Below are 23,031 nucleotides of genomic sequence, written 5' to 3'. Positions count from 1 at the left end.
TGTGGCATCATTCTTCCTGCAGCTGTACTGCCTTAAGTGTCTTTCTCAGCTGCAGAGGAACTCGTTCTCATTCTCGTTCTGCGTTCTCCATTCTCGCTCTTCCCCACCAACAGAGGCGTGTTCAGGGAAGACAAGAGGAGAAGAGAAGAGAAGAGAGAGGCGCTACATCTTATTAAGACCACCAGCTGGGGCTTCCATTCACGCAAATTCACACACGTCGGTTCAGATTGCGTCTTCCTGTAGCGCAGATGTTAAAACAACATATCTGAGATTCTGCTTGTGATTCTTAAAACAAAAAAAAAAGGCTCGGCGGTTAAACGGGGGCGGAGCCGAGACACATGACAAATGTGTCTTTATTCTTCTGTGAGAAGTCTTCACAGCGCAGAACAAATGTTTTCCTGAATCTCACTAGTGGCGCGGGAATAAATTAGAAACAAACGGTGAAACTGTAAATCATCCAAGAAAAGGATATTTAGACAATTTATGCAATTCTTCCCCTTACAAAGAGAGAGAGAGAGAGAGAGAGAGAGAGAGAGAGATCTGGTTTCCCAAGATATACCTCATCTCATCTCATCTCATCTCATTATCTCTAGCCGCTTTATCCTTCTACAGGGTCGCAGGCAAGCTGGAGCCTATCCCAGCTGACTACGGGCGAAAGGCGGGGTACACCCTGGACAAGTCGCCAGGTCATCACAGGGCCGACACATAGACACAGACAACCATTCACACTCACATTCACACCTACGCTCAATTTAGAGTCACCAGTTAACCTAACCTGCATGTCTTTGGACTGTGGGGGAAACCGGAGCACCCGGAGGAAACCCACGCGGACACGGGGAGAACATGCAAACTCCACACAGAAAGGCCCTCGCCGGCCACGGGGCTCGAACCCGGACCTTCTTGCTGTGAGGCGACAGCGCTAACCACTACACCACCGTGCCGCCCCCCCAAGATATATATTTTTTCCTTTTCAGCTTACCGGGTCATGTTGCTAACGTGGGGTTTGTACATTTCATATGTACCCTAAATTACACTCATATATATATATATATATATATATATATATATATATATATATATATTAGCCTAGTCTCGCAAGCGAGCTAAATACAGAAACAGCTAAACAATTACAGAATGCTAAACGTATAAAATAAATTAATGATTAAATATTATCTCCTTTTTTCTTTTTGTTTTTCATATTTGTTCATACGATGTTCGTTCAATTGGTTGCATGTCGTTTTGATGCTCTGTCGCCACTTAACACGATCAGCAGCAAAGTCAGACCATGTATTGAGCAAACCACCAACTTTTAATAAACTTTTGCAATTGTCTTTAAAACGTAATCTCGGACGCCCGACCATTCCTGCACCTTCTGCTAATTCACCGAACATTAGCATTTTGACCATTCGAGTGTCCTCCATCCGAGCAACATGTCCAAGCCAACGTAGACGATTTTTGGCGAGGAGGACTTCGATATCCTCTGCTCCGGCTCTTTTCAAAACTTCTTCGTTGCTAACGAAGTCATCCCACTTGATATTCATGATTGATCTGAGGTGTCGTTGTTGGATAGTGCGTAGCTGTTTTATTTCATGGGTGTACAACGACCAAGATTCACTTCCATATAGAAGGATCGGTAATAGACACTGAACGTAAGCTTTTACTTTTGTTCTTATGGTTAGATTGTGGTTGTCGAAAACTCGTTGTTTCAGTCACCCTTAAGCACTTGATGTGTTCTGTATAGATAGTTTTCACTGACGTCACGGCATTCCGGGGAACGCCCTCCAGCCGCCATCTTGTGGGGCTAACAAAACGGACCATCGCTATTACCGGCTACGTTGCTTATTTAGTAATTTTAATACAGAATTTACTTTGAAATTATAATCAGACACTCCAACGCCCCCCCTAAAAAAAAAAAATCGGATCTGCGCGATTCAGCCGTGAAAAAGGCGGCATCCGCCAAAAGGCGCGCTGTTTGCATCCCTGCATACAGAATAGACCTAAAATGTTTTTCAAAAATGACCCTTGCGTGAGTGAAGTGACAAGTGTCAAATAGAAACGTGACAAACGAGCGATATTAAGTGTACATTACAATGTAAACGTACACTCAGCGGTTCCAGTTAGGCATTCTCCAGAGATTGTTTACATGATGTTTTGGTTTCCAAAAACAAACTTAAACACAATTGATTGTTTATTTAAACAATTTGCCACTTATAAAATGATCGGAGCAGACTTTGCTGTGTTTGGAAGGCTGATAATCCTTGCGGTTGATTCTCGCAAGCCATAGATTTCTCCTTTGTATGCTGGGTTTCTTTGTTTGCTCGCCTTCGTGCTCCCGTACAGTGGGAATTCCATAAAAGCTCCGCTTGACTTCATCATCTGACCTATTACGACAGCCGTGAATACAACAGGTGTGCACCATTGCTAGCTTTAAATAGCCTGCTTGGGTTCTTTTGAAGACTTTGTACTCGCTTTGTACAATGTGTGCTCAGTCACCCGTACGGTAAGCTTGACCCGCAAGATGGCCGCCACTAGGGAATCCCTGACTCTGTGACATCATGTGAAAACTATCTATACGTGTGATCAGCTCCTGCTTCAGAGTGCAGTCTTTCGAAACATAACTGCCCAGGTATTTGAAGTGATTGACGCTGACCAGTTTTTCTAGCCTGGCAAGCCAGACTAAATGTGAATGTTTAGTCTGGCCTCGATCCGTAGACATTTCCGAAGGGTGTGGGAGGAACAACCCGCTGTCTTTCAAACTGTCTCTGTGCGTATAGGCCAACGCTCTGACCAATCAGCGCAACAGTGACTGTGACGTAGTCAGAGCGACAGAAAGCAGTGGGGGAGGCCTTGAAATAAATAATTTTTCAAAATGCGTATTAATTAATAAACAGGTTCTAGATATTAAGAAGTTTGGAGATAATGACCACAAGTTTGGAGTCTGTACCACATACACTTTTTTTTCCAAGTGTTTTTCAAGAGTTTGCTTAAACTGTTTTTGAGAGTTTTTATTTAGTGGTGTTTGGTGAAATAATTTCCCTTAAATTTAAAATAACGGGAAAATAAGAAACAATCAAAAAGTAATGTTTCAAAGCTGTTTATTAATTCTTCGTACTGCACAAACTAGCCCCATCCTTTTGGCTACCAGCGGAGCCAGCTGGTAGATCAGACTTTCGCCATAGCCGGTCGGCAAAACAGCGAAAACGTCCTTCTTGAAAAGGAATGAGCGGAGAGCCTCTTCCTGCTCATGTTTCAACGAAAACTCCAAGTCTAATTCTTCTAAAACTGATTCCAAAGCGGAGTCAAACGCGCGCTGTTCACTAGCCGTAGCCATCTTTCCTGCTGCGCTTTCTCCAGCGTCGCGCAGCCTTGTCGTCACTCCTGCAAAAGCCCGCCCAAAGAATCCAAACAAAAACCTTGCATTGTGATTGGCGGGCACGATTTGATGCCCGGGGTGTTTTGTTGATATGGTGCGAGGCTAGACCCACTCGTAGGCAAAAATATTTTTGGCCGCTAGGCGGGTGGGTCTAGTTTACTAGGCTACAGTTTTTCATCATCGATGAAAAAGTCTGTATCTGGGCCGAGGCACATGATTTCAGTCTTCTTTGTGTTGATTTTTAAATCAAAACGCTTCACGGTGTTGTTATATGCGTTCAATAGGTTTTGCAGACCAAAGGCAGTATCACTAAACAGTGCGATGTCATCGGCATATTGGGCTTCCCTGAGGAATTTGTAAAATACCTTAGATTTTGCTTTGAGTCTCCTTAAATCAAACAGGTTACCGTCTGTACGGAAACGGATCAAGATTGAGTGGTCGTGTTTGATATCTTTAAAGGCTACCCATAACAATATAGCCGCGTATATTCCATAAAGTGTAGGGGCAAGTTTACATCCCTGTTTAACTACATTTGGGATTTGTATATTTCATACCATATGTACCCTAAATTACACTCACTGGCCACTTTAATAGGAACTTGTTCTTGATTCTAAGGGTGTTTTCACACCTGGTCCCCTTTAAAGGAACCAGACTCAGTCCTCTTTAAGTGGACCAAAAAGTGGACCAACAGAAAAAGAACTCAGTTCTTTTTGTGTTCACACTGTGAGTTTATTACAAAGAGGACTAGGTTCTCTTTCTGGTCCAGATAAGCTTTGATGGGGCCTCAGTCCTCTTTCTGTTCACACCAGGTCCTCTAGAGCCCTCAGACCCCCAGTGCACGGAATTCTGGGTACTTTTCTCTTGAATCAAAATGTCTGCTGCCATGCTTGCCCTGCTGTATTCTTTGATCAAAATAGTGCGGATTAAGGAAAATAAATTTATTATATATATATATACACACACGTTGTATATATATTATATATTTATAATATAGTTATATTATTGTGGCCGACTCGTCAGTCAGTAAGTTCAGAGAACTGTAAAGCGGCTGTGGTAAGTTCCAAAAGGAAGTTGAGTTTTCCTGCTACAGTCATGTGACCAACTACGGCAAACGAAGAAGGTTAAACTACAGTGAAAAAGGCGAAGTGAACCCGGTGCGCTTTTTGTTCACAATGCGCAGATTAGGCGAACCGTACCGTTGATTTTTAGCGAACCGTACTGTTGATTTTTAGCGAACCGTACTGAGACCACCTCCTGAGGTGGTCTCAGTTCGGTTCGCTTTAAAGGGGTCTGGGTACGGTTGGAGTGTTCACATATGCGCAGAAAATGCTGAGTCATCGATCGGAGTTAGGTTAGATGGCTGAAAGGGACCAAGTGTGAAAACACCCTAAGACCCCTGTTCCTGGCTGCAGGAGTGGAACCCAATGTGGTCGTCTTCTGTTCAGCTGTTGCATGCTGAGATGCTTTTCTGCTCACCACGGTTGTAAAGAGTTGCTATATCCTTCCTGGCAGCTCGAACCAATCTGGCCATTTTCCTCTGATCTCTCTTATCAACAAGGCGTTTGTTACCACCTACAGAACACTCAGTGTTTTTTTCAAGTCATTAGTTTTCTTTTGTGACAGACATGTAAAAGTTTTTTCCTTTACCTGACATGTTTCGACGGTGTAACTTCCGTCTTCATCAGAGGGTCACCCGGATGTTGGTGTGTGACGGGCTTTTATAATCAGCTGATGTTACGGAGGTGTGGCCTCCCTGTCAACATTGACAGGTCGGTCACACCTCCCGCTGTCAGTGTTGCCCCCTCAGGACGGCGCTCCAGGTGTGGGAGAGCATGTATGCCCACTCATCCCTGTTTATTGTTCTTGGGCTACGCTTTCTGATTTCTAATGACTCCTTAATGACCTCCGTAACATCAGCTGATTATAAAAGCACGTCACACACGAACATCCGGGTGACCCTCTGATGAAGACGGAAGTTACACCGTCGAAACATGTCAGGTAAAGGAAAAAACTTTTACATGTCTGTAACAAAACTAATGACTTGATTTAATAAGAAGGCATAATGAACGTGATACATCAGTGTTTTTTGTTTTTCGCACCATTCTGTCCAGACACTGTTGTGTGTGAAAACCCCAGGGGATCAGCAGTTTCTGAAATACTCAAACCGGTCCATCGGGCTCGAACCAAACCAACACCCGTGCCACAGTGAAAGAAAGTCACGCTTCGCTGTAAGATCACGATTTTTCCCGTTCTGATGTTTGAAATGAACATTAACTGAAGCTCTTGATTCGTATCCGCAGGATCTGATGCATGGTGCTGACGCCAAGGGATCGCCTGATTAGAGAACCGCGTCAAACAGCAGGCGTGTGCGTGTTCCTAATAAAGTGGCCAATGAATGAGTGTATTCCTGGTGTTAATAGAGTGGTAAACAAGCTATGCTGTATTATACGCGGTGCACAGACGCAGTCACTGAGCAGATGTTACCTGTTTGTCACTCAGCAAGTAGGTGTACTGATAATCCGGACTGAACACCATGTCGCGCAGGATCGGGCTTCCCTCCACCACTGTGACCGTCTCATACAGCAGCACATTCTGGGAAGGTGGAGAAATGCCATCCACTCGGATCTGAGAGGGACAGAGAAGAAAATATTCAGTTTTATATTAGTGCTGTCAAAAATGTCGCGTTATTATCGCGTTAACTTGACTCAATTTTAACGGCGATAATTTTTTTTATCGCGAGATTCACGCTCTGTGACATGATGTAGGTTTCTCATAAGCTTTTGAAACTGCCAGGAACTTGGAACAGAGACTTTGCTTAGAAAAACGATAGCAGCTAGACTGTAATGCCACGCCCCGCACAGCCAGAGTCCTCTGCCCTCCCCCCAAAGAACCAGCGCGGGCAGGGCGCGCTAGCCCCGCGCCTCGGGACGAAGAGCCACGGTGCTCGGCTTAGGTTTCGTTTTCCCATCGGCGGCTCCAGCCCGACTTTGCAGTGGCTGTGACAAGACGTGTTATGCTCTGCAATAAAAAAAAAAAAATTGGTACAAAGCAAGCCCATTCACTTTTTTATGCTGATAAGAGAATTACAATGTTTTTTCATGTGACAAAAATGTGCGATTAAATTGCGATTAATCGCGAGTTAACTATGACAGTCGCGACATTAATCGCGATTAAATATTTTAATCGCTTGACAGCACTATTTTATCTCATCTCATCTCATTATCTCTAGCCGCTTTATCCTTCTACAGGGTCGCAGGCAAGCTGGAGCCTATCCCAGCTGACTACGGGCGAAAGGCGGGGTACACCCTGGACAAGTCGCCAGGTCATCACAGGGCTGACACATAGACACAGACAACCATTCACACTCACATTCACACCTACGGTCAATTTAGAGTCACCAGTTAACCTAACCTGCATGTCTTTGGACTGTGGGGGAAACCGGAGCACCCGGAGGAAACCCACGCGGACACGGGGAGAACATGCAAACTCCGCACAGAAAGGCCCTCGCCGGTCACGGGGCTCGAACCCAGGACCTTCTTGCTGTGAGGTGACAGCGCTAACCACTACACCACCGTGCCGCCTAGCACTATTTTTTAAATATATATATATATATATATATATATATATATATATATATATATATATATATATATATATATATATATATATATATATATGTATGTTCTCCGATGGTCAAGTGTTCATGAGATACATTGCCTTGCACTGATGATTGGGTTCCCTGTGGTGGCACACGGACGTCGTTCATACGGACGCAAAAGCCATCAAAAACAGTTCGATGCATTACCATACTCAGTGGCGGTTCTAGACCAAAATTACTAGGAGAGCCAAGGTGGGGCCAGTGTTTTTTCAGGGGGGCACATTTAACCCTTTGGTGACTGACCCCTTGAAAATCGTTCCTCCAGGAACGATGACATTTCAGTTGTCAAGACAACGGAAAAACTAAAATACAAAACAGAAAGATACGTCACAATGCTCTTGTGCACAAAACAAAATGCTCTTGTATTTTAGTTTTTCCGTTGTCTTGACAACTGAAACATCATCGTTCCTGGAGGAACGATTTTCAAGGGGTCAGTCACCAAAGGGATAAGGACAAAACATGGCAATTATTTAAGCGTTCAAAATGTTTTGTTTAGTTTATTTAAAACCAAAACAAAATACACTGAGCATAAATACAATGAGATAAACATTCTGTCTCAATAGCCTAAACATCAAATAAATTGTGCTCAATAAATCTTAAAACCATGTTTCTCTTTTTCGTAAAATAAGATTTCTATTTTTGCATACAATGAACCTTTTATCTGTACAATGACACTTTAAATTCACAGCATGAATTAATTTTCTTTTTCACAGCATGAGACTTGAATGTACAATCACTATCTAAATCACACTGTCATCATCTCACTCTTTCTTTACGTACAGTAGGGGGGGAAAATAGAAAGAAAAAATTAAAGCCGCAAGCGGCCTCGACGGGCCCTCGCGCCAGCGGCCAAGGGGGGCGGGGGCATGCGTCCCCGCGAAATACCTTCCACAGCTTCTTCGGCAAGAGACATTACTCCCACAATGGCGACAAACCACAGAAATGGACACGTGGCAACAATAGGGTCTCGCACTGAACGGTGCTCGGGGGGCGCTATAGAGGCCCTGAGGCCCGCCTGGATCTGGGCTTCTGGTTCCCACTAGCGGTGGCAGTCTAAGAAAAAGGAGCCAAATTTCGTGCGTTGTCGACCATGGCAAGCGCCCCAATAAGGGTCTTGTAAAGAGTTTGCTTGCCAAGTTTGACAAAGCAGAAGCTGCAATATCATTTTTGCCATAACCAGCACCCCCAGGGGCGAAAGTGCACAAAATTTGGCGTATATGTCAGGTGAGCTATGAAGAGTATGCGTATGAAGTTTGATGACAATTGAGTAAATAGAAGATGAGATATAGATTTTTGAAGAATAAATTTTTTGGTTTTTCCCATGTCAGAAGGTGGCGCTATGCTGTACATGAGCGATAATGAGTTGGAAAAACAAGTGTCTACAACAGCAACGTACTTTCACAAGGTAGTGGTGTGAAGGAAAAGCATTATGGAATTATTAACCAAAAACCCGTTTTGGAGCAATTGCGTCGGCCAAAAACAGCGCCCCCCATGGACGAAAATTCCCAAAATGTGGTATACATGACATGGGAGGTAGGAAGAGGGTGGCCGTGAAGTTTGACCAAATTTGAGGAAAGATTGGATTTTCTGCCCAAAAATAGCGCCCCCAGTGGCGAAAGTGCACAAAATTTGGCGTATATGTCAGGTGAGGTATGAAGAGTATGCCTATGAAGTTTGATGACAATTGAGTAAATAGAAGATGAGATATAGATTTTTGAAGAATAAATTTTTTGGTTTTTCCCATGTCAGTAGGTGGCGCTATGCTGTACATGAGCGATGATGAGTTGGAAAAATAAGTGTCTACAACAGCAACGTACTGTCACAAGGCAGTGGTGTGAAGGAAAAGCGTTATGGAATTATTTACCAAAAACCCGTTTTGGAGCAATTGCGTCGGCCAAAAACAGCGCCCCCCATGGACGAAAATTTCCAAAATGTGGTATACATGACATGGGAGGTAGTAAGAGGGTGGCCGTGAAGTTTGACCAAATTTGAGGAAAGATTGGAATTTTTGCCCAAAAATAGTGCCCCCAGTGGCGAAAAATCACAGAAATTGGGTAACATGTCGGAAGCCCAATGAGTGATTAGCGTGTGAAGTATGAGCAGTTTTGAGCAATCAGAAGATTTGTTATGAATTTTTAAGCATGTAAAATTGTGCATCGAAAATTGATTGACGTATAACTTCTGCACGGTATATCCTACGTGAAACGTATTTAGTAACTTTTGTCAGCCATGTCTGTAGATGATGTCTATCAATTTTGGTGACATTCCTATGAACGGTCTAGGAGGAGTTGCGCCGTCTTCGTGGCCATGCATTTCGCACAAAAGTGAAATTACCTCACTTCCTGTTGGGCGTGGCTAATGCATTGGCATTACATTTTTGTCCGGCTTAGTGAGATACATATGCGTACCAAATGGCATGCCACTACTACAAACTACATGGCACCCAGGCACCTTAATGCGGGAGGCCAAAATCACAACGACTTAGGGGGCGCTATAGAGGCCCTGAGCCCCGGCCAAGGTTGGGCTTCTGGTTCTGAGTAGCGGTGGCAATTCTCGGAACTGGTGCCAAATTTCGCGCGTTTTCGCCCATGGTAAGCGCCCCGAAAATGGCCCAACAGCGGAGAAAAATAAAGAAGAAGAAGAAGACGGAAGAAGAAGAAGAAGAAGAAGAAGAAGAAGACGGAAGAAGAAGAATAATAGTGAACTCTTACAAGAACAATAGGGCCTTCGCCCATAGGGCTCGGGCCCTAATAAATTCACATACAGTGGTCTCAGAATCACCCTATAGCATTCAGAGCAGGCTGAAACACTACAACAACAACAAGATTCTGCGATTGTGACTCCTTGAGAAACGGTCTACAAATGCATCAAGGTTCAAAGCCTTGGACCTTCTGGATTCAATGCTGAGCACACCAAGATTGCTTAGACGCTCCTCATTAATGGTGGACCGGAGGTAGGTCTTCATAGCCTGGGCCCGCCCATCCTAAGCGTGACGCAACACGAGGTCCTGTTGCGAGCTTAGTCTGGCCAGGCAAGCTATCTCCAGGTCTTCCAAGCTCCCGAAAAATCGGGAACCAATCAACTTTGAGCATTTCCAACGGCCCTGGGTAGAGGCATGTTCAAGGCACTGACGTAGTAGAACTGCGACCGGAAGCCATAGATTGTTTACAGAATCTATGCCGGAAGCGCTTCATTCACGCTTCCACATCTATTACGCATAGATGCTGTATTGAAAGCATTCAATGGGAAGTTCTCATTGAAAACGGAGCGAAGAGCAGCCCTGGAGGTATTTATTGAAAGGAAGGACGTTTTCGCCTTGCTCCCGACCGGCTTCGGTAAGAGTTTAATCTACCAGTTAGCCCCGTCGCGTCGCATACCTCAGAGGAAAGAGCGATGTGATTGGTTTAAGCTTCGTCACAGCCTTTTCTGGCTTCGACCAGTAGCAAACTGAGGCATTTCAGGGAGGCGGGTCAACCATGGGCTCTGGGAAACGGTTGGGCTTAATATCTTGGCCAGACCAATAGCTCGGAGAGCTTTGAAGTCGCGTTAGCCAGGCTAAGGTCTTCACCAGTTTCAAAGTGGAGAAACTCCGCTCACAAGAGGCAGAGCTCACTGGGAGTGCCACAGCTATTTTGCATCGTCTAAAGAGCTCAAAAAATACTTCTTTATATGGCTCAGTGAAACGTGTCAACGCTACTATGGCTTTTCAATCAAAAAACTTCGGACGTGACAGCTGTTATCTCTCACATCCGAAGTTTACAATTCGCGCTGCTGCTGGTCTTTCTGCTGCAGGTAACAGTGTGCATGTAGCACTTTAAGGAGTCCGTGTAGAACACTCCGTCATGTCAGTTCCGATCTTCGAGCCAGCGCACGTCAAAATTAATAAATCTTATTATCTGTTCAGCACAGGGGCCACAACAGGGGCCAGGAGCAATTTTACAGGGGCACTGGCCCTCCCTGGCCCCCGTTTAAAACCGCCTATGACCATACTCTCTCAAGTAGGGCCGCATACCGGTACTGTGTACCGGTACTGTACCGTGAAAATCGATTCGGTACAGGTCCAAAATACCGGATCATGAAGTACCGGTACTGTACCGATATAAATTTACACCAAGTATCTGCTTATTTTGTGACTGAAGATGCGTAAATCCTACCACAAAGATGAAAATTTAGCACTGGAAAAGACGTAAAATGCCACGCTGAAACTTGAAATCGGAGCCATCTTTGATTTGAGATCCTCTTGCCACAGTCTCACGAGACATTGCGAGAGCTTGGCTGATCCAGCGTTCTGATTGGTCAAAAAGACTCAAAAGCAGGTCAGCCATTTTTCCTTTGCTGGCATGGGCGGCCTTTGTTGCTTTGTGTAATTTTGCCGTGTAAGTTAAAGGCCGCGGACTGCACGTAGTCTGTAGTACTCTCGTGTAGTCACTTCTCGCTGTGAGACAACTTATGATTTTTTGTCCCAAGTTAACTATAGGGTGACTGAGAAGTGAGGTAGGAAACCTAGTTATGTTCGGTTTTCTTTGAATAAAGATACTGACAAGTTGTCAACAGTTTATTAATGTTTCTGTCATTATTGAAGAAGTTCAGAAGAATTTGTCAAATTGTTCAGGTACAGGTACAGGTCCGGACCTGTACCTAAACCTCTGTACCGGTACCTGTACCCGTACCTGATGTTACGTTTAGGTACGCAGCCCTACTCTCAAGTATGGAGCTTTTTGCTCTGCTACAAGTTTACACTGTTTCGTCTGGGGTTTCACAATAATCAACTTTTTTTTTTTTTTTACTGATATCACATAATGGCATTATGTGAAAACTAAGTGGGATGGAGGCGAGGCGTGCTGGCGTCCCCTTAAAACAAGTCCTGACTCTTTCTCTACGGAAGCAGTCTCCAGTGTCGGCACTTTGCAACTTATTAATTGAAACAACATAAGTGATACAAAACTACAACGTTATTCGAAATGGATAAAAAGAAAGACGTATCGGCATGTAACGACTCACCAAATTCACAATATCAGGCATTATTATCCATACAGGGCACTTTGTCGATGGGTGTTCTATTCCCTTCTAGCGGGTTTCATTCATTTGGTTTGAGAGCATGCGATATTGTTAGTATATCGCTTATCCTATGTGTATTACATCCCTCTACCCAATGGAGAAAGAGCGTCGAATACGGTTTACGGTATTGCATGGTTGTCAAGACAACATGATGTCACACATCGGAGCTGATGCGAATATCCAATGAGAGTTTTCTGCTGCGCATGCGCAGAAGCATTTCTGTGTTTGCCAGGAAAGAGAAAGACATACTGAACACCTGAAAGGCTACCAAAACTTCATTAGATATTCTTCACGCATATTTACAAGAGAAAAACATACCAACGGACATCGAAAAACTGGAAAAGAGACACGGAGACGTAAAACTTCCGCGTTAGTGAGCGACTGTGACGATCTGTAAACGAACATGGCCGCCTGGTTTGCTTCATTAAATACTTTTGATTTTGAGAGAATTTTGAAAGAGAAAGACGTGTTGAACACCCGAAAGGAATGTTTATGAATAATAATAATAATAATAATAATAATATAGGCTGGCTTTTTTTCGTGGTATATCAGATATATTCCATGCAGCTAGCATGATATTGAATGAGTCAAAGACGAGTTCAAGATCCTGCTAGCTGAATGGAATATATCTGATATACCACTCAACGCCAGCCAATATTATTTAAATATTTTTGAAAACATATTCAATGAAGAAAATTTAATCCCACCCCCCAAAAAAAAATTATTTTCCTATTCTTTATCAACATAAATATGCCTTTTGTTAAATGAAAAACACTAACGTTTCATTTTCTTAACAGGAAACAATAATTATTTCCCCACATTTATAAAGGTTGGCATAAAATATAATAGCCTATTAACTAAAATATTCCTTTTATTAAAAATGAAACAAGATAATAACAAACAGGCTTTTTCTTTTTTAATAAACTTTTATGAACATTTGTACTCCCTCCGTTCGCTTCTCTTTACTTTATCTATCAGCAGTTTGTAAAAAGAGAGCTCTGATTTCTTGGTAAATCTATTTGTACAGTCAATCACATAACAACCGTCTCCCATTTTTGCATCATAAGAGCTGAGTTACTTCCGCCTACAGTGAAGTCACATGTATTTCTGCTATTGTACATTATTATTATCATCCCTCTGCTGTCTAAACAACACAGTTACACTGAGGAAAAACTAAAAGATTACGCAGCATGATGATCTTGATTCATTCTTTATTTCATTGATTTAATTCATCATAAATTTGTACCACGATTTATCATCAGACCACATATCATTACGTTCCTAATGATGTGTCATGCTTCAATTTAAAAACAAACAAACAAAAACTAATCAGCACAAATTCAGATTGTTGTTGTATAAAGGAATAAAACTTGTATGGGATGCACAGGATTGGAAAACGAGACCGTCAATGACGACGTAACCCACTCCGGCCCTGTCAAGTCCAGAAGGAACGATCTAAAGTGGGCCACCTTGCGCAATAAATGCTGCAAGTTATATACACTATATATATCGAAGCTATATACACCATAGGAATACCGGCCTATTTGCCAGAAAGAATCCAAAACGGCGAGGAATTGACTGAGAAGAAGCGATTTTTGTTGAACTGCTCATTAAGGCTTAATTAGTCCATAACTTCATTAATAATTGTAATTGAGCAAATCTGGGTAGAAGTTACTGTATACGCGCCCTAGGTACCCCTACCTTCATGCCAGAAAGAATCAAAACCGGTGAAGAATTGAGGGAGAAGAAGCGATTTGTGTAGAAACTGCTCGTTAGGGACTGATTAATTACTCCAGATCTTCATTATTAATTGCAATTATGCAAATTTGGGTAGACGCTACAGTATATGCACTCCAGCCAGACCTACCTTCCTGCCAGAAAGAATAAAAATCGGTGAAGAACTGAGACAGAAGAAGCGATTTTCGTGAAATGTGGACGACGGACGACGGCATAAGTTCATCGCCTGTTGGCCGGACGAGCAAATAATCAACTTCAAGTTGGTAACAGGACATCAGTTGCTTATTTTCCCAGTATAGCACATCTTGAAGTGTTTTATTTCTGAATAACAGTGGATTATATTACATTTTCATGTCAAAATAGCAGGCCCTATTTAAAAAAAATATATCACTTTTTTTGGATTATATTGACACAATACTGTAACATACTCCATTTTCATATAAGATGCTTCCTGCTGCTCCGTTTTCTCTGTTCCTTACTGACAGATGTGGTATTCTGGAATATTCTAATTGGCCCGCTGTTCTCCGAAGTGCCGTGTGCTTTCGCTGACCCAGAAAAAGAGCTTCAGAGGAGTTCAGAAAGGCAGAGTTCAGAAAGACACACGCCGACAGCAGAGATTCAGATTACTGTTTACTGACAGCACAGAGTCGGCATACTGCTTTGCCATCATCAGATAGAAAATAGAAATCAATTACATTTTAATGATACTATACCCGTGCTGGCGCACGAGCATGAACGTCTGAACACACACACACACAAAAACATACAGGCTCTCAAGCCCCTGCTGCTTCATCATTAGTGACTCCTCTGTTTCCGCACAGTGATAATTAGTATCGTGAGCATGCTCAGTTCTAACACTGAGAAACTCAAAACATCTTTGAAGTATCAGTAAAAAAAAAAAAAAAGGAGCGGAATAAGGAATGGAAAAAAGAAAAAGGAAAAGCGCAGCTCAAGTAGCACAGCTCACCTATTTTCCTTTCTGTACGAAATCAGGAATAAGAGACAAGATAAAGTGAGCAGCCGGCAAATCTGTCCTCATCAACCGTGACAGAAAAGTGACAAGAGACGGAAATGAGAGTCTGAGTAATGCTTAGTAATTCAGAAGTGGAAACAAAGATGAAAAAAAAAAAAAACCTCAAGAGGAAGGAAGGCAGGCAAGTAGCAGATGCGATGCCGTAGAGTTTGGGCCTTCTCCTAAATATCTGGGTTGGCTCAAAGTGAAAAACATCGTTAGCCTGTTAATTAGGGTTGACAAGGTGGCGTCAATTAGTCAAAGGCTGCCATATTGGGTGTCAGAAGTCGCTGGCCAAGCTGGAGCGCGTGAGTCAAGCAGCAGTGGGACAGAAGGTTCTGGAAGATGACGGACTCGAGCCGCAGTTTGTCAATGCATGCAGCACCAGCTGTAGTGTCGTGCATTGGCAGCCGTCAGCAACGGCTTATCACATCGTTTAATCTCCAACGGCTGCCATCTGCATTTTCCACGTCTGCGAAAGGGAACGGTTTGGTAAACCGATCCCGACGCATCGCAAACGCAGACTGAGCAACGACCAGAGGGAAGCTAAAAGGCAAGCACCGTACCGTTAAAAAAAGTAACGATACGCCCGTAACAATGGCGCCTTTAAGAGGATGAGTCAGCGTGGAAGATCTTTCCTAAAATGCAAACGTGCTCTTTGGGTCATCCGCCGTGACCTACACGGCTCTCGGCTCATCAACGCTTCCATTTATGGGGAGAAAAACAAAACGGGCTCGAGCCTGTCTCGAAGTGCACTCAAGCCAGCGTCTGACACCAAACAACCAGTGCTTAGGGCAAGTCAAAACAAAGACGCTTTGAGAAGCAGAGTGGTTCGGTTAAACAAAATAGACTGCCATCCCGACAAAAACCAGAGACAGCTGTACCTACTATAAAAGTGCCAGCTGTCCTCTAACCTTTCTCCTGTTTATAGTTACGTGTAGCCTGTTGCAGAAGTAAAAAGGAGAAAAAAGAAGAAGAAGAGCTTGATTCCTTCAAGCTGCTTCAGTTCTTCGCTGTGGTGCACAGGTTCCCAGCCCTTGTCCTGGAGAACCTCTGGTCCTGCGCATCTTATTGGTTTTCCCTGCTTTAAAGCAATTCTCATCTTATTATCTCTAGCCGCTTTATCCTGTTCTACAGGGTCGCAGGCAAGCTGGAGCCTATCCCAGCTGACTACGGGCGAAAGGCGGGGTACACCCTGGACAAGTCGCCAGGTCATCACAGGGCTGACACATAGACACAGACAACCATTCACACTCACATTCACACCTACGGTCAATTTAGAGTCACCAGTTAACCTAACCTGCATGTCTTTGGACTGTGGGGGAAACCGGAGCACCCAGAGGAAACCCACGTGGACACGGGGAGAACATGCAAACTCCGCACAGAAAGGCCCTCGCCGGCCACGGGGCTCGAACCCGGACCTTCTTGCTGTGAGGTGACAGCGCTAACCACTACACCACCGTGCCGCCCGCTTTAAAGCAATTAGCCAGGAAATTTTAAAATTGCGGGGTTATGAAATGTCAGCATTATACATTAATACGAGATGTTCTAGACGAAAAAATTAAGCGGACGTTAGCTTAAAAAACAAGTTAAAGCTAGACTGCCTTTCAGATTTTTCAAGTGTAGGTCATGATAAAAATAATTTTCCCTGACACTCAAATATTTTTTTTCGTGGACTACTGAATTCGAATTACAGACTTCCAATTTTATTGTTTTTTTTTAAATAGAACAATTAATGAATTTAGAGCCACGTGGCCCGAAATTCTCCGCTATTTTTTCCTGCTTCACCATGACCCAATACAAGATACTACGTCATGCAGGACGTGGTGGGCTTTCCCCGTTCGTGCAAGGCATTGTTGGATACAAATTTGAAACAGGAGAGAAAAATGGAGGACGTGAGCGTGCAAACGAAACGTGAAAGACCGACTACAGGAACGGAAAGAAAGCAAGAAGAAAAGACGTTATGTTATATACGAAGGAAAGGAAACGCGGGACCAGACTAATAATAAATATCGGCGGTCAGCGAGCACCTCGGGGTGATCAGCCGTTCGTTTGGAACTGTCAGCGCACGCTCAAAGGTAAACCTGCACACACACACACACACACACACACGGACTTCCTCTGTCTGCTTGACTGCATGAAGCAAGTGATTTCATGCACATTATTTGCTTTAATCCCCTTAAATTAAATAACTTCCCAGCCACAGAACAGAACGGCCTGATATTTTGTGAGATATTACAGAAATGAACATATATCACAATGACCACATTTCAGAGGGAAATAAATTTCACCGATTTTATGAAATCGAAAGGCCGTCTAGCTTTAAAGTTGTAGCATCAGTTCGTTGGGCCATTTCCCTGGGCGTGGCCATACTGGATTAGCCAGATACATGGATGTATTCGGAGACGAAAGCGAGGGTGGCGCTGCAAACATACCGTGTCACACATCAAATGGAAGGAAGATAAGCAGGTAAATATATATATTTTTAAATAAACAGCCAATAAACTCGCCACTACTTTATTTTGATTCCTTTTCTAATACTGCATTGCCATCACTTTTGTGGAGAAATGCAAACAAATTGACCGAGAAGTCACGTGAGACCATAATATTATACTATAGTCTAGTTGTCACAACAGAAGGACTCTCAGGCGCGCTCTGGATAGCTCGCGTTCCGAACTGCGCTGCGAATGACGCACACCTACACGGGATTAAGGCGCAATCAGCGCACCTAAATAAGGACTCAGAATGCAGACTTACTTTGCGAAGTATTGTGTTGTTGTGACACATTACCGAGCCTTGTTTCCTGACGTTGATTGGCTGACATTGGCCAGTAATTTTCGCGTATGTCCGTCTGTATTTCAAAAGCATGAAACCGGATGGCCCATGAAAAATTGTAACGATATGGGTCTATCTACTTCTAATTTTCTTCCAAATGTTACACGTTATGTCATAACACGGTCTGTGAACGGTCTGGTCTGGTCAAATTTCAAAATTCATAACTCGGCCACCGATGATCCGAGCCCCACCAAAATTTACAGGCACTTCCGTCTCCCCGAGCCCTTTTGAATGCACCCAGGCTCGGCCCGATCTGACGTCAGCAATGAGCGTGGATCGCAGAAAGCTTTAGCACGAGCCCTGGCTCCAGCCGCTTGCTCGCGTGCATGCAGGGATTTAAAAATTCATAACTCGGCCACCGAAAGTCCTGTCCCCACCAAAATTCACAGGCACCTCCCGGTTCCCGAGCCCTTTTGAACGAGTCCAGGCACAGCCTGGTACGACCATGCCTCGGCCCGTTATTCGCTCCTAAAACCCCCGCACGAGCGCTGCTCGCCGAAAACTTTAATATGAGGCCTGGCTTGAGCCAACCTTTAAAAATTCATAACCTCAGCCACCGAAGCCCTGCCAAAATTTACAGGCACCTCCTTCTCTCTGAGTGGCACACTAAATAAGACAATAATAATACACTCAGTATTCACTGTTGTCTTTACTGTATGATGCATTTGAACAAGTGTTTTAGGGTTGACAGGAGCTGATCGATCCAATCAGTTGATTAAGAGTTTAGTTTACATGAAACTGTGCAGTACAGTATTAGGTTAAGTGCCAAATTGCCAATCCGTGGTTATGTTGTTATGATTATGTGCATTTTTTTATTCATACTAAGAATGAGTCATAGTCATATGCTTTGGAGGATGTAGATCCATCCATCCATCCATCCATCCATCCATCCATTATCTATAACCGCTTATCCTGTGCAGGATTGCAGGCAAGCTGGAGCCTATCCCAGCTGACTACGGGCGAGAGGCGGGGTACACCCTGGACAAGTTGCCAGATCATCGCAGGGCTGACACAGAGACAAACAACCATTCACACTCACATTCACACCTACGGTCAATTTAGAGCCAACAATTAGCCTAACCTGCATGTCTTTGGACTGTGGGGGAAACCGGAGCACCTGGCGGAAACCCATGCAGACACGGGGAGACCATGCAAACTCCGCACAGAAAGGCCCTCGCCAGCCACTGGGCTCAAACCCAAGACCTTCTGAAGCTGACGGACTTTGGGCTTTTTTTTACAGTGAAACCGGCCGATAAATGGGTAGGAAATGCTAAATCATTGTTAAAATCATTTTACAAAAAATTAACACATTCTTACTGTACATATCATCTTTATTGTCGATGTGAGACTCATTTGACATTTCAGTTGAGACTGATGCGCCTGTCGCGCATCCCTGAATTAATTATATTTTTTCTGTGTGTGAAAAATAAATGAACTCTATGCATAAACAAAATACCCAATTACAATAAATGCATACTTTTTTTTTACAATACACATAATTAAATGTTAATTTGGTGAAACCACTCCAATCCATACACGAGCTGGTGCGCGTGCCCGAGACTGGCACTACAAAGCCACCCCGGCCTCCATAGTTCGGGTCCTTTGACCCAGGAACCTGGAAGTCTTGCAGTAAACAGCCACAGTGAAGCAAAGGGAAAATGCAGCTCTCACCTACGCAATCACAGATACGTAAAATAAAAGACCTGAACTTAACTCGTGTGTGTGTGTGTGTGCTGTTATATGATTACTGTAACTGTGCATGGTCAGAAAAGACGACAGATAAGTGTAACTATTGCACAACAACGCTACAAGCAACCTGCGTGTGCACCCGCAAAATTATGTAGCTGCTGGCTAGCTGCAGCTTGTAGCTTCCGGCGTTACTATGTGTCAGTATAGTGTAATGCGATGTGGTGTAGTGTAACGCAGGGATAGACCTCAATCTGCAGAACTCTGCGTCACAATCTGTACGCAGCCGGCCGGATGTTTTCCTAATGCAATCGCGTGGCCACTTCAGGTAGCCCTGTATGCATTCGTTTAATGGTCTTCTGCGTGTTAAATCGTTACAAAATTATAATAAAGCAAATACTTTATGATTTATTTGGTGTATACTGACGAAGGTTTTGGGGGTTTTTTTTCGCCAAGGGAAGGGTGGCGGGGCCAGAATTACGGTATAACGTGGCGGTGCGCCACTTTAAAAGTGCCCGTGGAGAACACTGACTTATATACGAGTACCAGTAAGTTGTAACCAACTGGAACATCCTTGCCGTACGTACTTTTTTCTAGACGTGGAACCGACCTGTGTGTGCTACTTTCTTGGGTGGAACTTTAAGCATGTTTTTTCTTGAATCTTCTGACATTTCCGTGTACATTATATTCAATTTGTAGTGTCATTAGCAACTAATATGGTCTTTGAGGATCACAAAAATGTGCCTGGAACTAGCTGAGAAGCCATCTCTAGGCATTTAAAGCCCTTCAGCTTCCGGGGAACCTACGGTAAGGCAGGCCCCGGACCCCCAGCCACACTGTTCTGTGCCTTTGGCCCGTCATTCGGACAGGCTGAAATTTGGACGCACAGATAACATTTCAGACTTCAGACAGTCTGCTTGAAATTCTTTATTTCCCACACTGGTAGCATGTAGTGTTTGCGGGTTGTGTGTACTAGCGTCCAAGATGATACACAGTGACGGGCAAAACAACAGCTTGACTACCAAAGTTTGCCTGTCGCTCCCGGTCAAGGACGCGTTATCCTAATGGGCTTCATGGGCAGCTGCCCAGAGCCTCGGCCACTAGGGGGCCTCGGAGGTAGCGAGATCAGAAAATCTCATCTCATCTCATTATCTCTAGCTGCTTTATCCTGTTCTACAGGGTCGCAGGCAAGCTGGAGCCTATCCCAGCTGACTACGGGCAAAAGGCGGGGTACACCCTGGACAAGTCGCCAGGTCATCACAGGGCTGACACATAGACACAGACAACCATTCACACTCACATTCACACCTACGATCAATTTAGAGTCACCAGTTAACCTAACCTGCATGTCTTTGGACTGTGGGGGAAACCGGAGCACCCGGAGGAAACCCACGCGGACACGGGGAGAACATGCAAACTCCACACAGAAAGGCCCTCGCCGGCCACGGGGCTCGAACCCGGACCTTCTTGCTGTGAGGCGACAGCGCTAACCACTACATCACCGTGCCGCCCAGATCGGAAAATATGAAACGATATTTTCAGAAGTTTTGATCATATTGATAACATTTTTGATGCATTTCGCCACCCATAAGGAAGCTCACCTTGTCCCGTCGCATAAATCACCCGTCATTGTCAATATGATCACTGTCCACCATGTCTTCACACGCTATGCCAGCTTGAGTTCAATGATTTAATTAATGACTTCACTTTCCCAGCCCTGTGATGACCTGGCGACTGGTCCAGGGTGTACCCCGCCTTTCGCCCGTAGCCAGCTGGGATAGGCTCCAGCTTGCCTGCGACCCTGTAGAAGGATAAAGCGGCTAGAGATAATGAGATGAGATGAGATGAGATGAGATGAGATGAGATGAGATGAGATGAGATGAGATGAGATGAGACTTCGCTTTCCAGAAAAGTAGGAAAGTGCCCTTGTAAGTTGACCCATGGCTGTCAAACTGAATGCGCAAAGCTGTGTGCCACTGCTGTTTGCGACATTACGTGTGTGAAAGGATGAAATGTTTCACATAGCCTAACATTTTGAGATTTATTTCTGAGAAGCAAGATATTTTTCTTTGTTATCGCTCTTTGTTTTCACAAGTTAAAAGTCACCCGGATTCCAAAATGAAATCGAACGGTTATATACCAAATGAATGTTCTTGTTCTGAATACTAAAGAAACTGTTGTAGGCCGAGGTTATGTTCTTGACATGTTGTTCATTGGCTCACTCATTCAAATGCTTCTTGAGGCTAAACTTTAGTTAACCAGACTTGTTAACCGTGACGTCTGATGGATTTTTTCACCATGCAATTGCCTATTTCACCATTGCTTTTTCTCGATTAAATAGGTGTTGATGGATATAAAGTTTTATCGTTCAATAGTATTTCTAATTGTGCCACTGTCATTATTTAAAGGGGAACAGAGGGCAATATAGAGAGTAAATATAACAATAAAACACACATTAACGAACCTTATTCAAGACTTATAAAAGTTTTTTGTTCTAAGGTTGGAAAGTTATAGTGTTTTGAAAGTAGCTCGAGCAAACTATTTCCGCAGTTTGAACAGCCCGCCATGATATTAATTTTATCCAATCAGAATGCACGTTCATTTTCTCTGCGTAACACTCATGACGTATGTATGTGCCCAGTTGTGTTGGCTCATTGAGGTTGGGACTAGCACGTGTGAATCGGAAAGTAGGATGAATTGTAAGTGATCGGCTACACAATGCCACAGTGTGTTGCTTTCGGGTGTAATAACAGGACCGATGGAAAACATAACGATCCTCCAGACGTGTCTTTTCACTCGTTTCCGCTGAAAAACACCAAGCGAGTTCGAGCTTTCTTCTCTTCTTTCGTCATCACCGGAGTCGAGAGTACATCTCCTAGGTTCAAACTGGTACCCTTCTAAGTAGGGCTGTAACGATATGCGTATCGAAATCGAAATCGCGATACGCAGAGCCACGATCCGTATCGCGATACAAGAAGGCAGAATCGCGGTAGACCCTTTCAAAGTTCTCCTCAGCCCAAAAACAGAGGCGCTTCCAAACTTCAATTTATGAATACTTTTTATTTAAATTACATTTTAAACTTACTTAAATTACTTTTTTTTTTTTATATCTATTAGTAAGTCGTTTTTTCGCCGACCTGCGACAATCTTCTGCGAGTCACGCAACGTCCACACTCGCCACTGGCAGAGCATTCATTTCTTTTAAGCGGTCGCCATTCTGGTTGCGACGCGGGGAGCGAATCTGTAAACAAGCAGCTCATTGGCTGGCTAGGTGTGCCACAAGCCAATCACAATCACTTGACCGGAAAGGCATGCAGTGTTGCCAGATTGGGCGGATTTAGGTGCTTTTTGGCTGGTTTTGAACATATTTTGGGGGGAAAACGTTAGCAATATCTGGCAACACTGAAGGCATGTCTGCTTGGGCGGAAGCCTTCTGCGGCAGTTACATTTTGACACGCGAGCAATGTTTCACCATAAAAATTCCGTAATTTCCATCTGTTTTCCGCGATCACAGAAAATCATTGGCCCTATGAGAGTGAGACAGTGAGAGAGCCGCAACCCCCCCAAAAAAAATCTTAACGGATTTACACGATTTGGAAAAATGACTTTTTCAGAACCGAAAAAAACAGAGCTTCCGGCTCAACAGTATTATTTTGAGAAATAAAACAATCT

The 23,031-nt window shown here is 43.8% G+C and overlaps 1 protein-coding gene across 1 annotated transcript in view; it reads right to left on the bottom strand.

Moving 5' to 3' along the window:
* Nucleotides 1–23,031, bottom strand: part of plxna3 (plexin A3) — a 451,726-nt gene that overhangs the window by 269,374 nt on the left and 159,321 nt on the right. Inside the window, exon 4 of the mRNA XM_060932405.1 lies at nucleotides 5,858–5,998. Coding sequence (XP_060788388.1) covers nucleotides 5,858–5,998 — 141 coding nt within the window. The remainder of the gene's footprint in view (nucleotides 1–5,857; nucleotides 5,999–23,031) is intronic.

The sequence above is a fragment of the Neoarius graeffei genome, chromosome 10, assembly GCF_027579695.1.
Source record: "Neoarius graeffei isolate fNeoGra1 chromosome 10, fNeoGra1.pri, whole genome shotgun sequence".
Lineage (NCBI taxonomy): Eukaryota > Metazoa > Chordata > Actinopteri > Siluriformes > Ariidae > Neoarius > Neoarius graeffei.
This window is presented reverse-complemented; position numbering and strand designations above follow the sequence as displayed.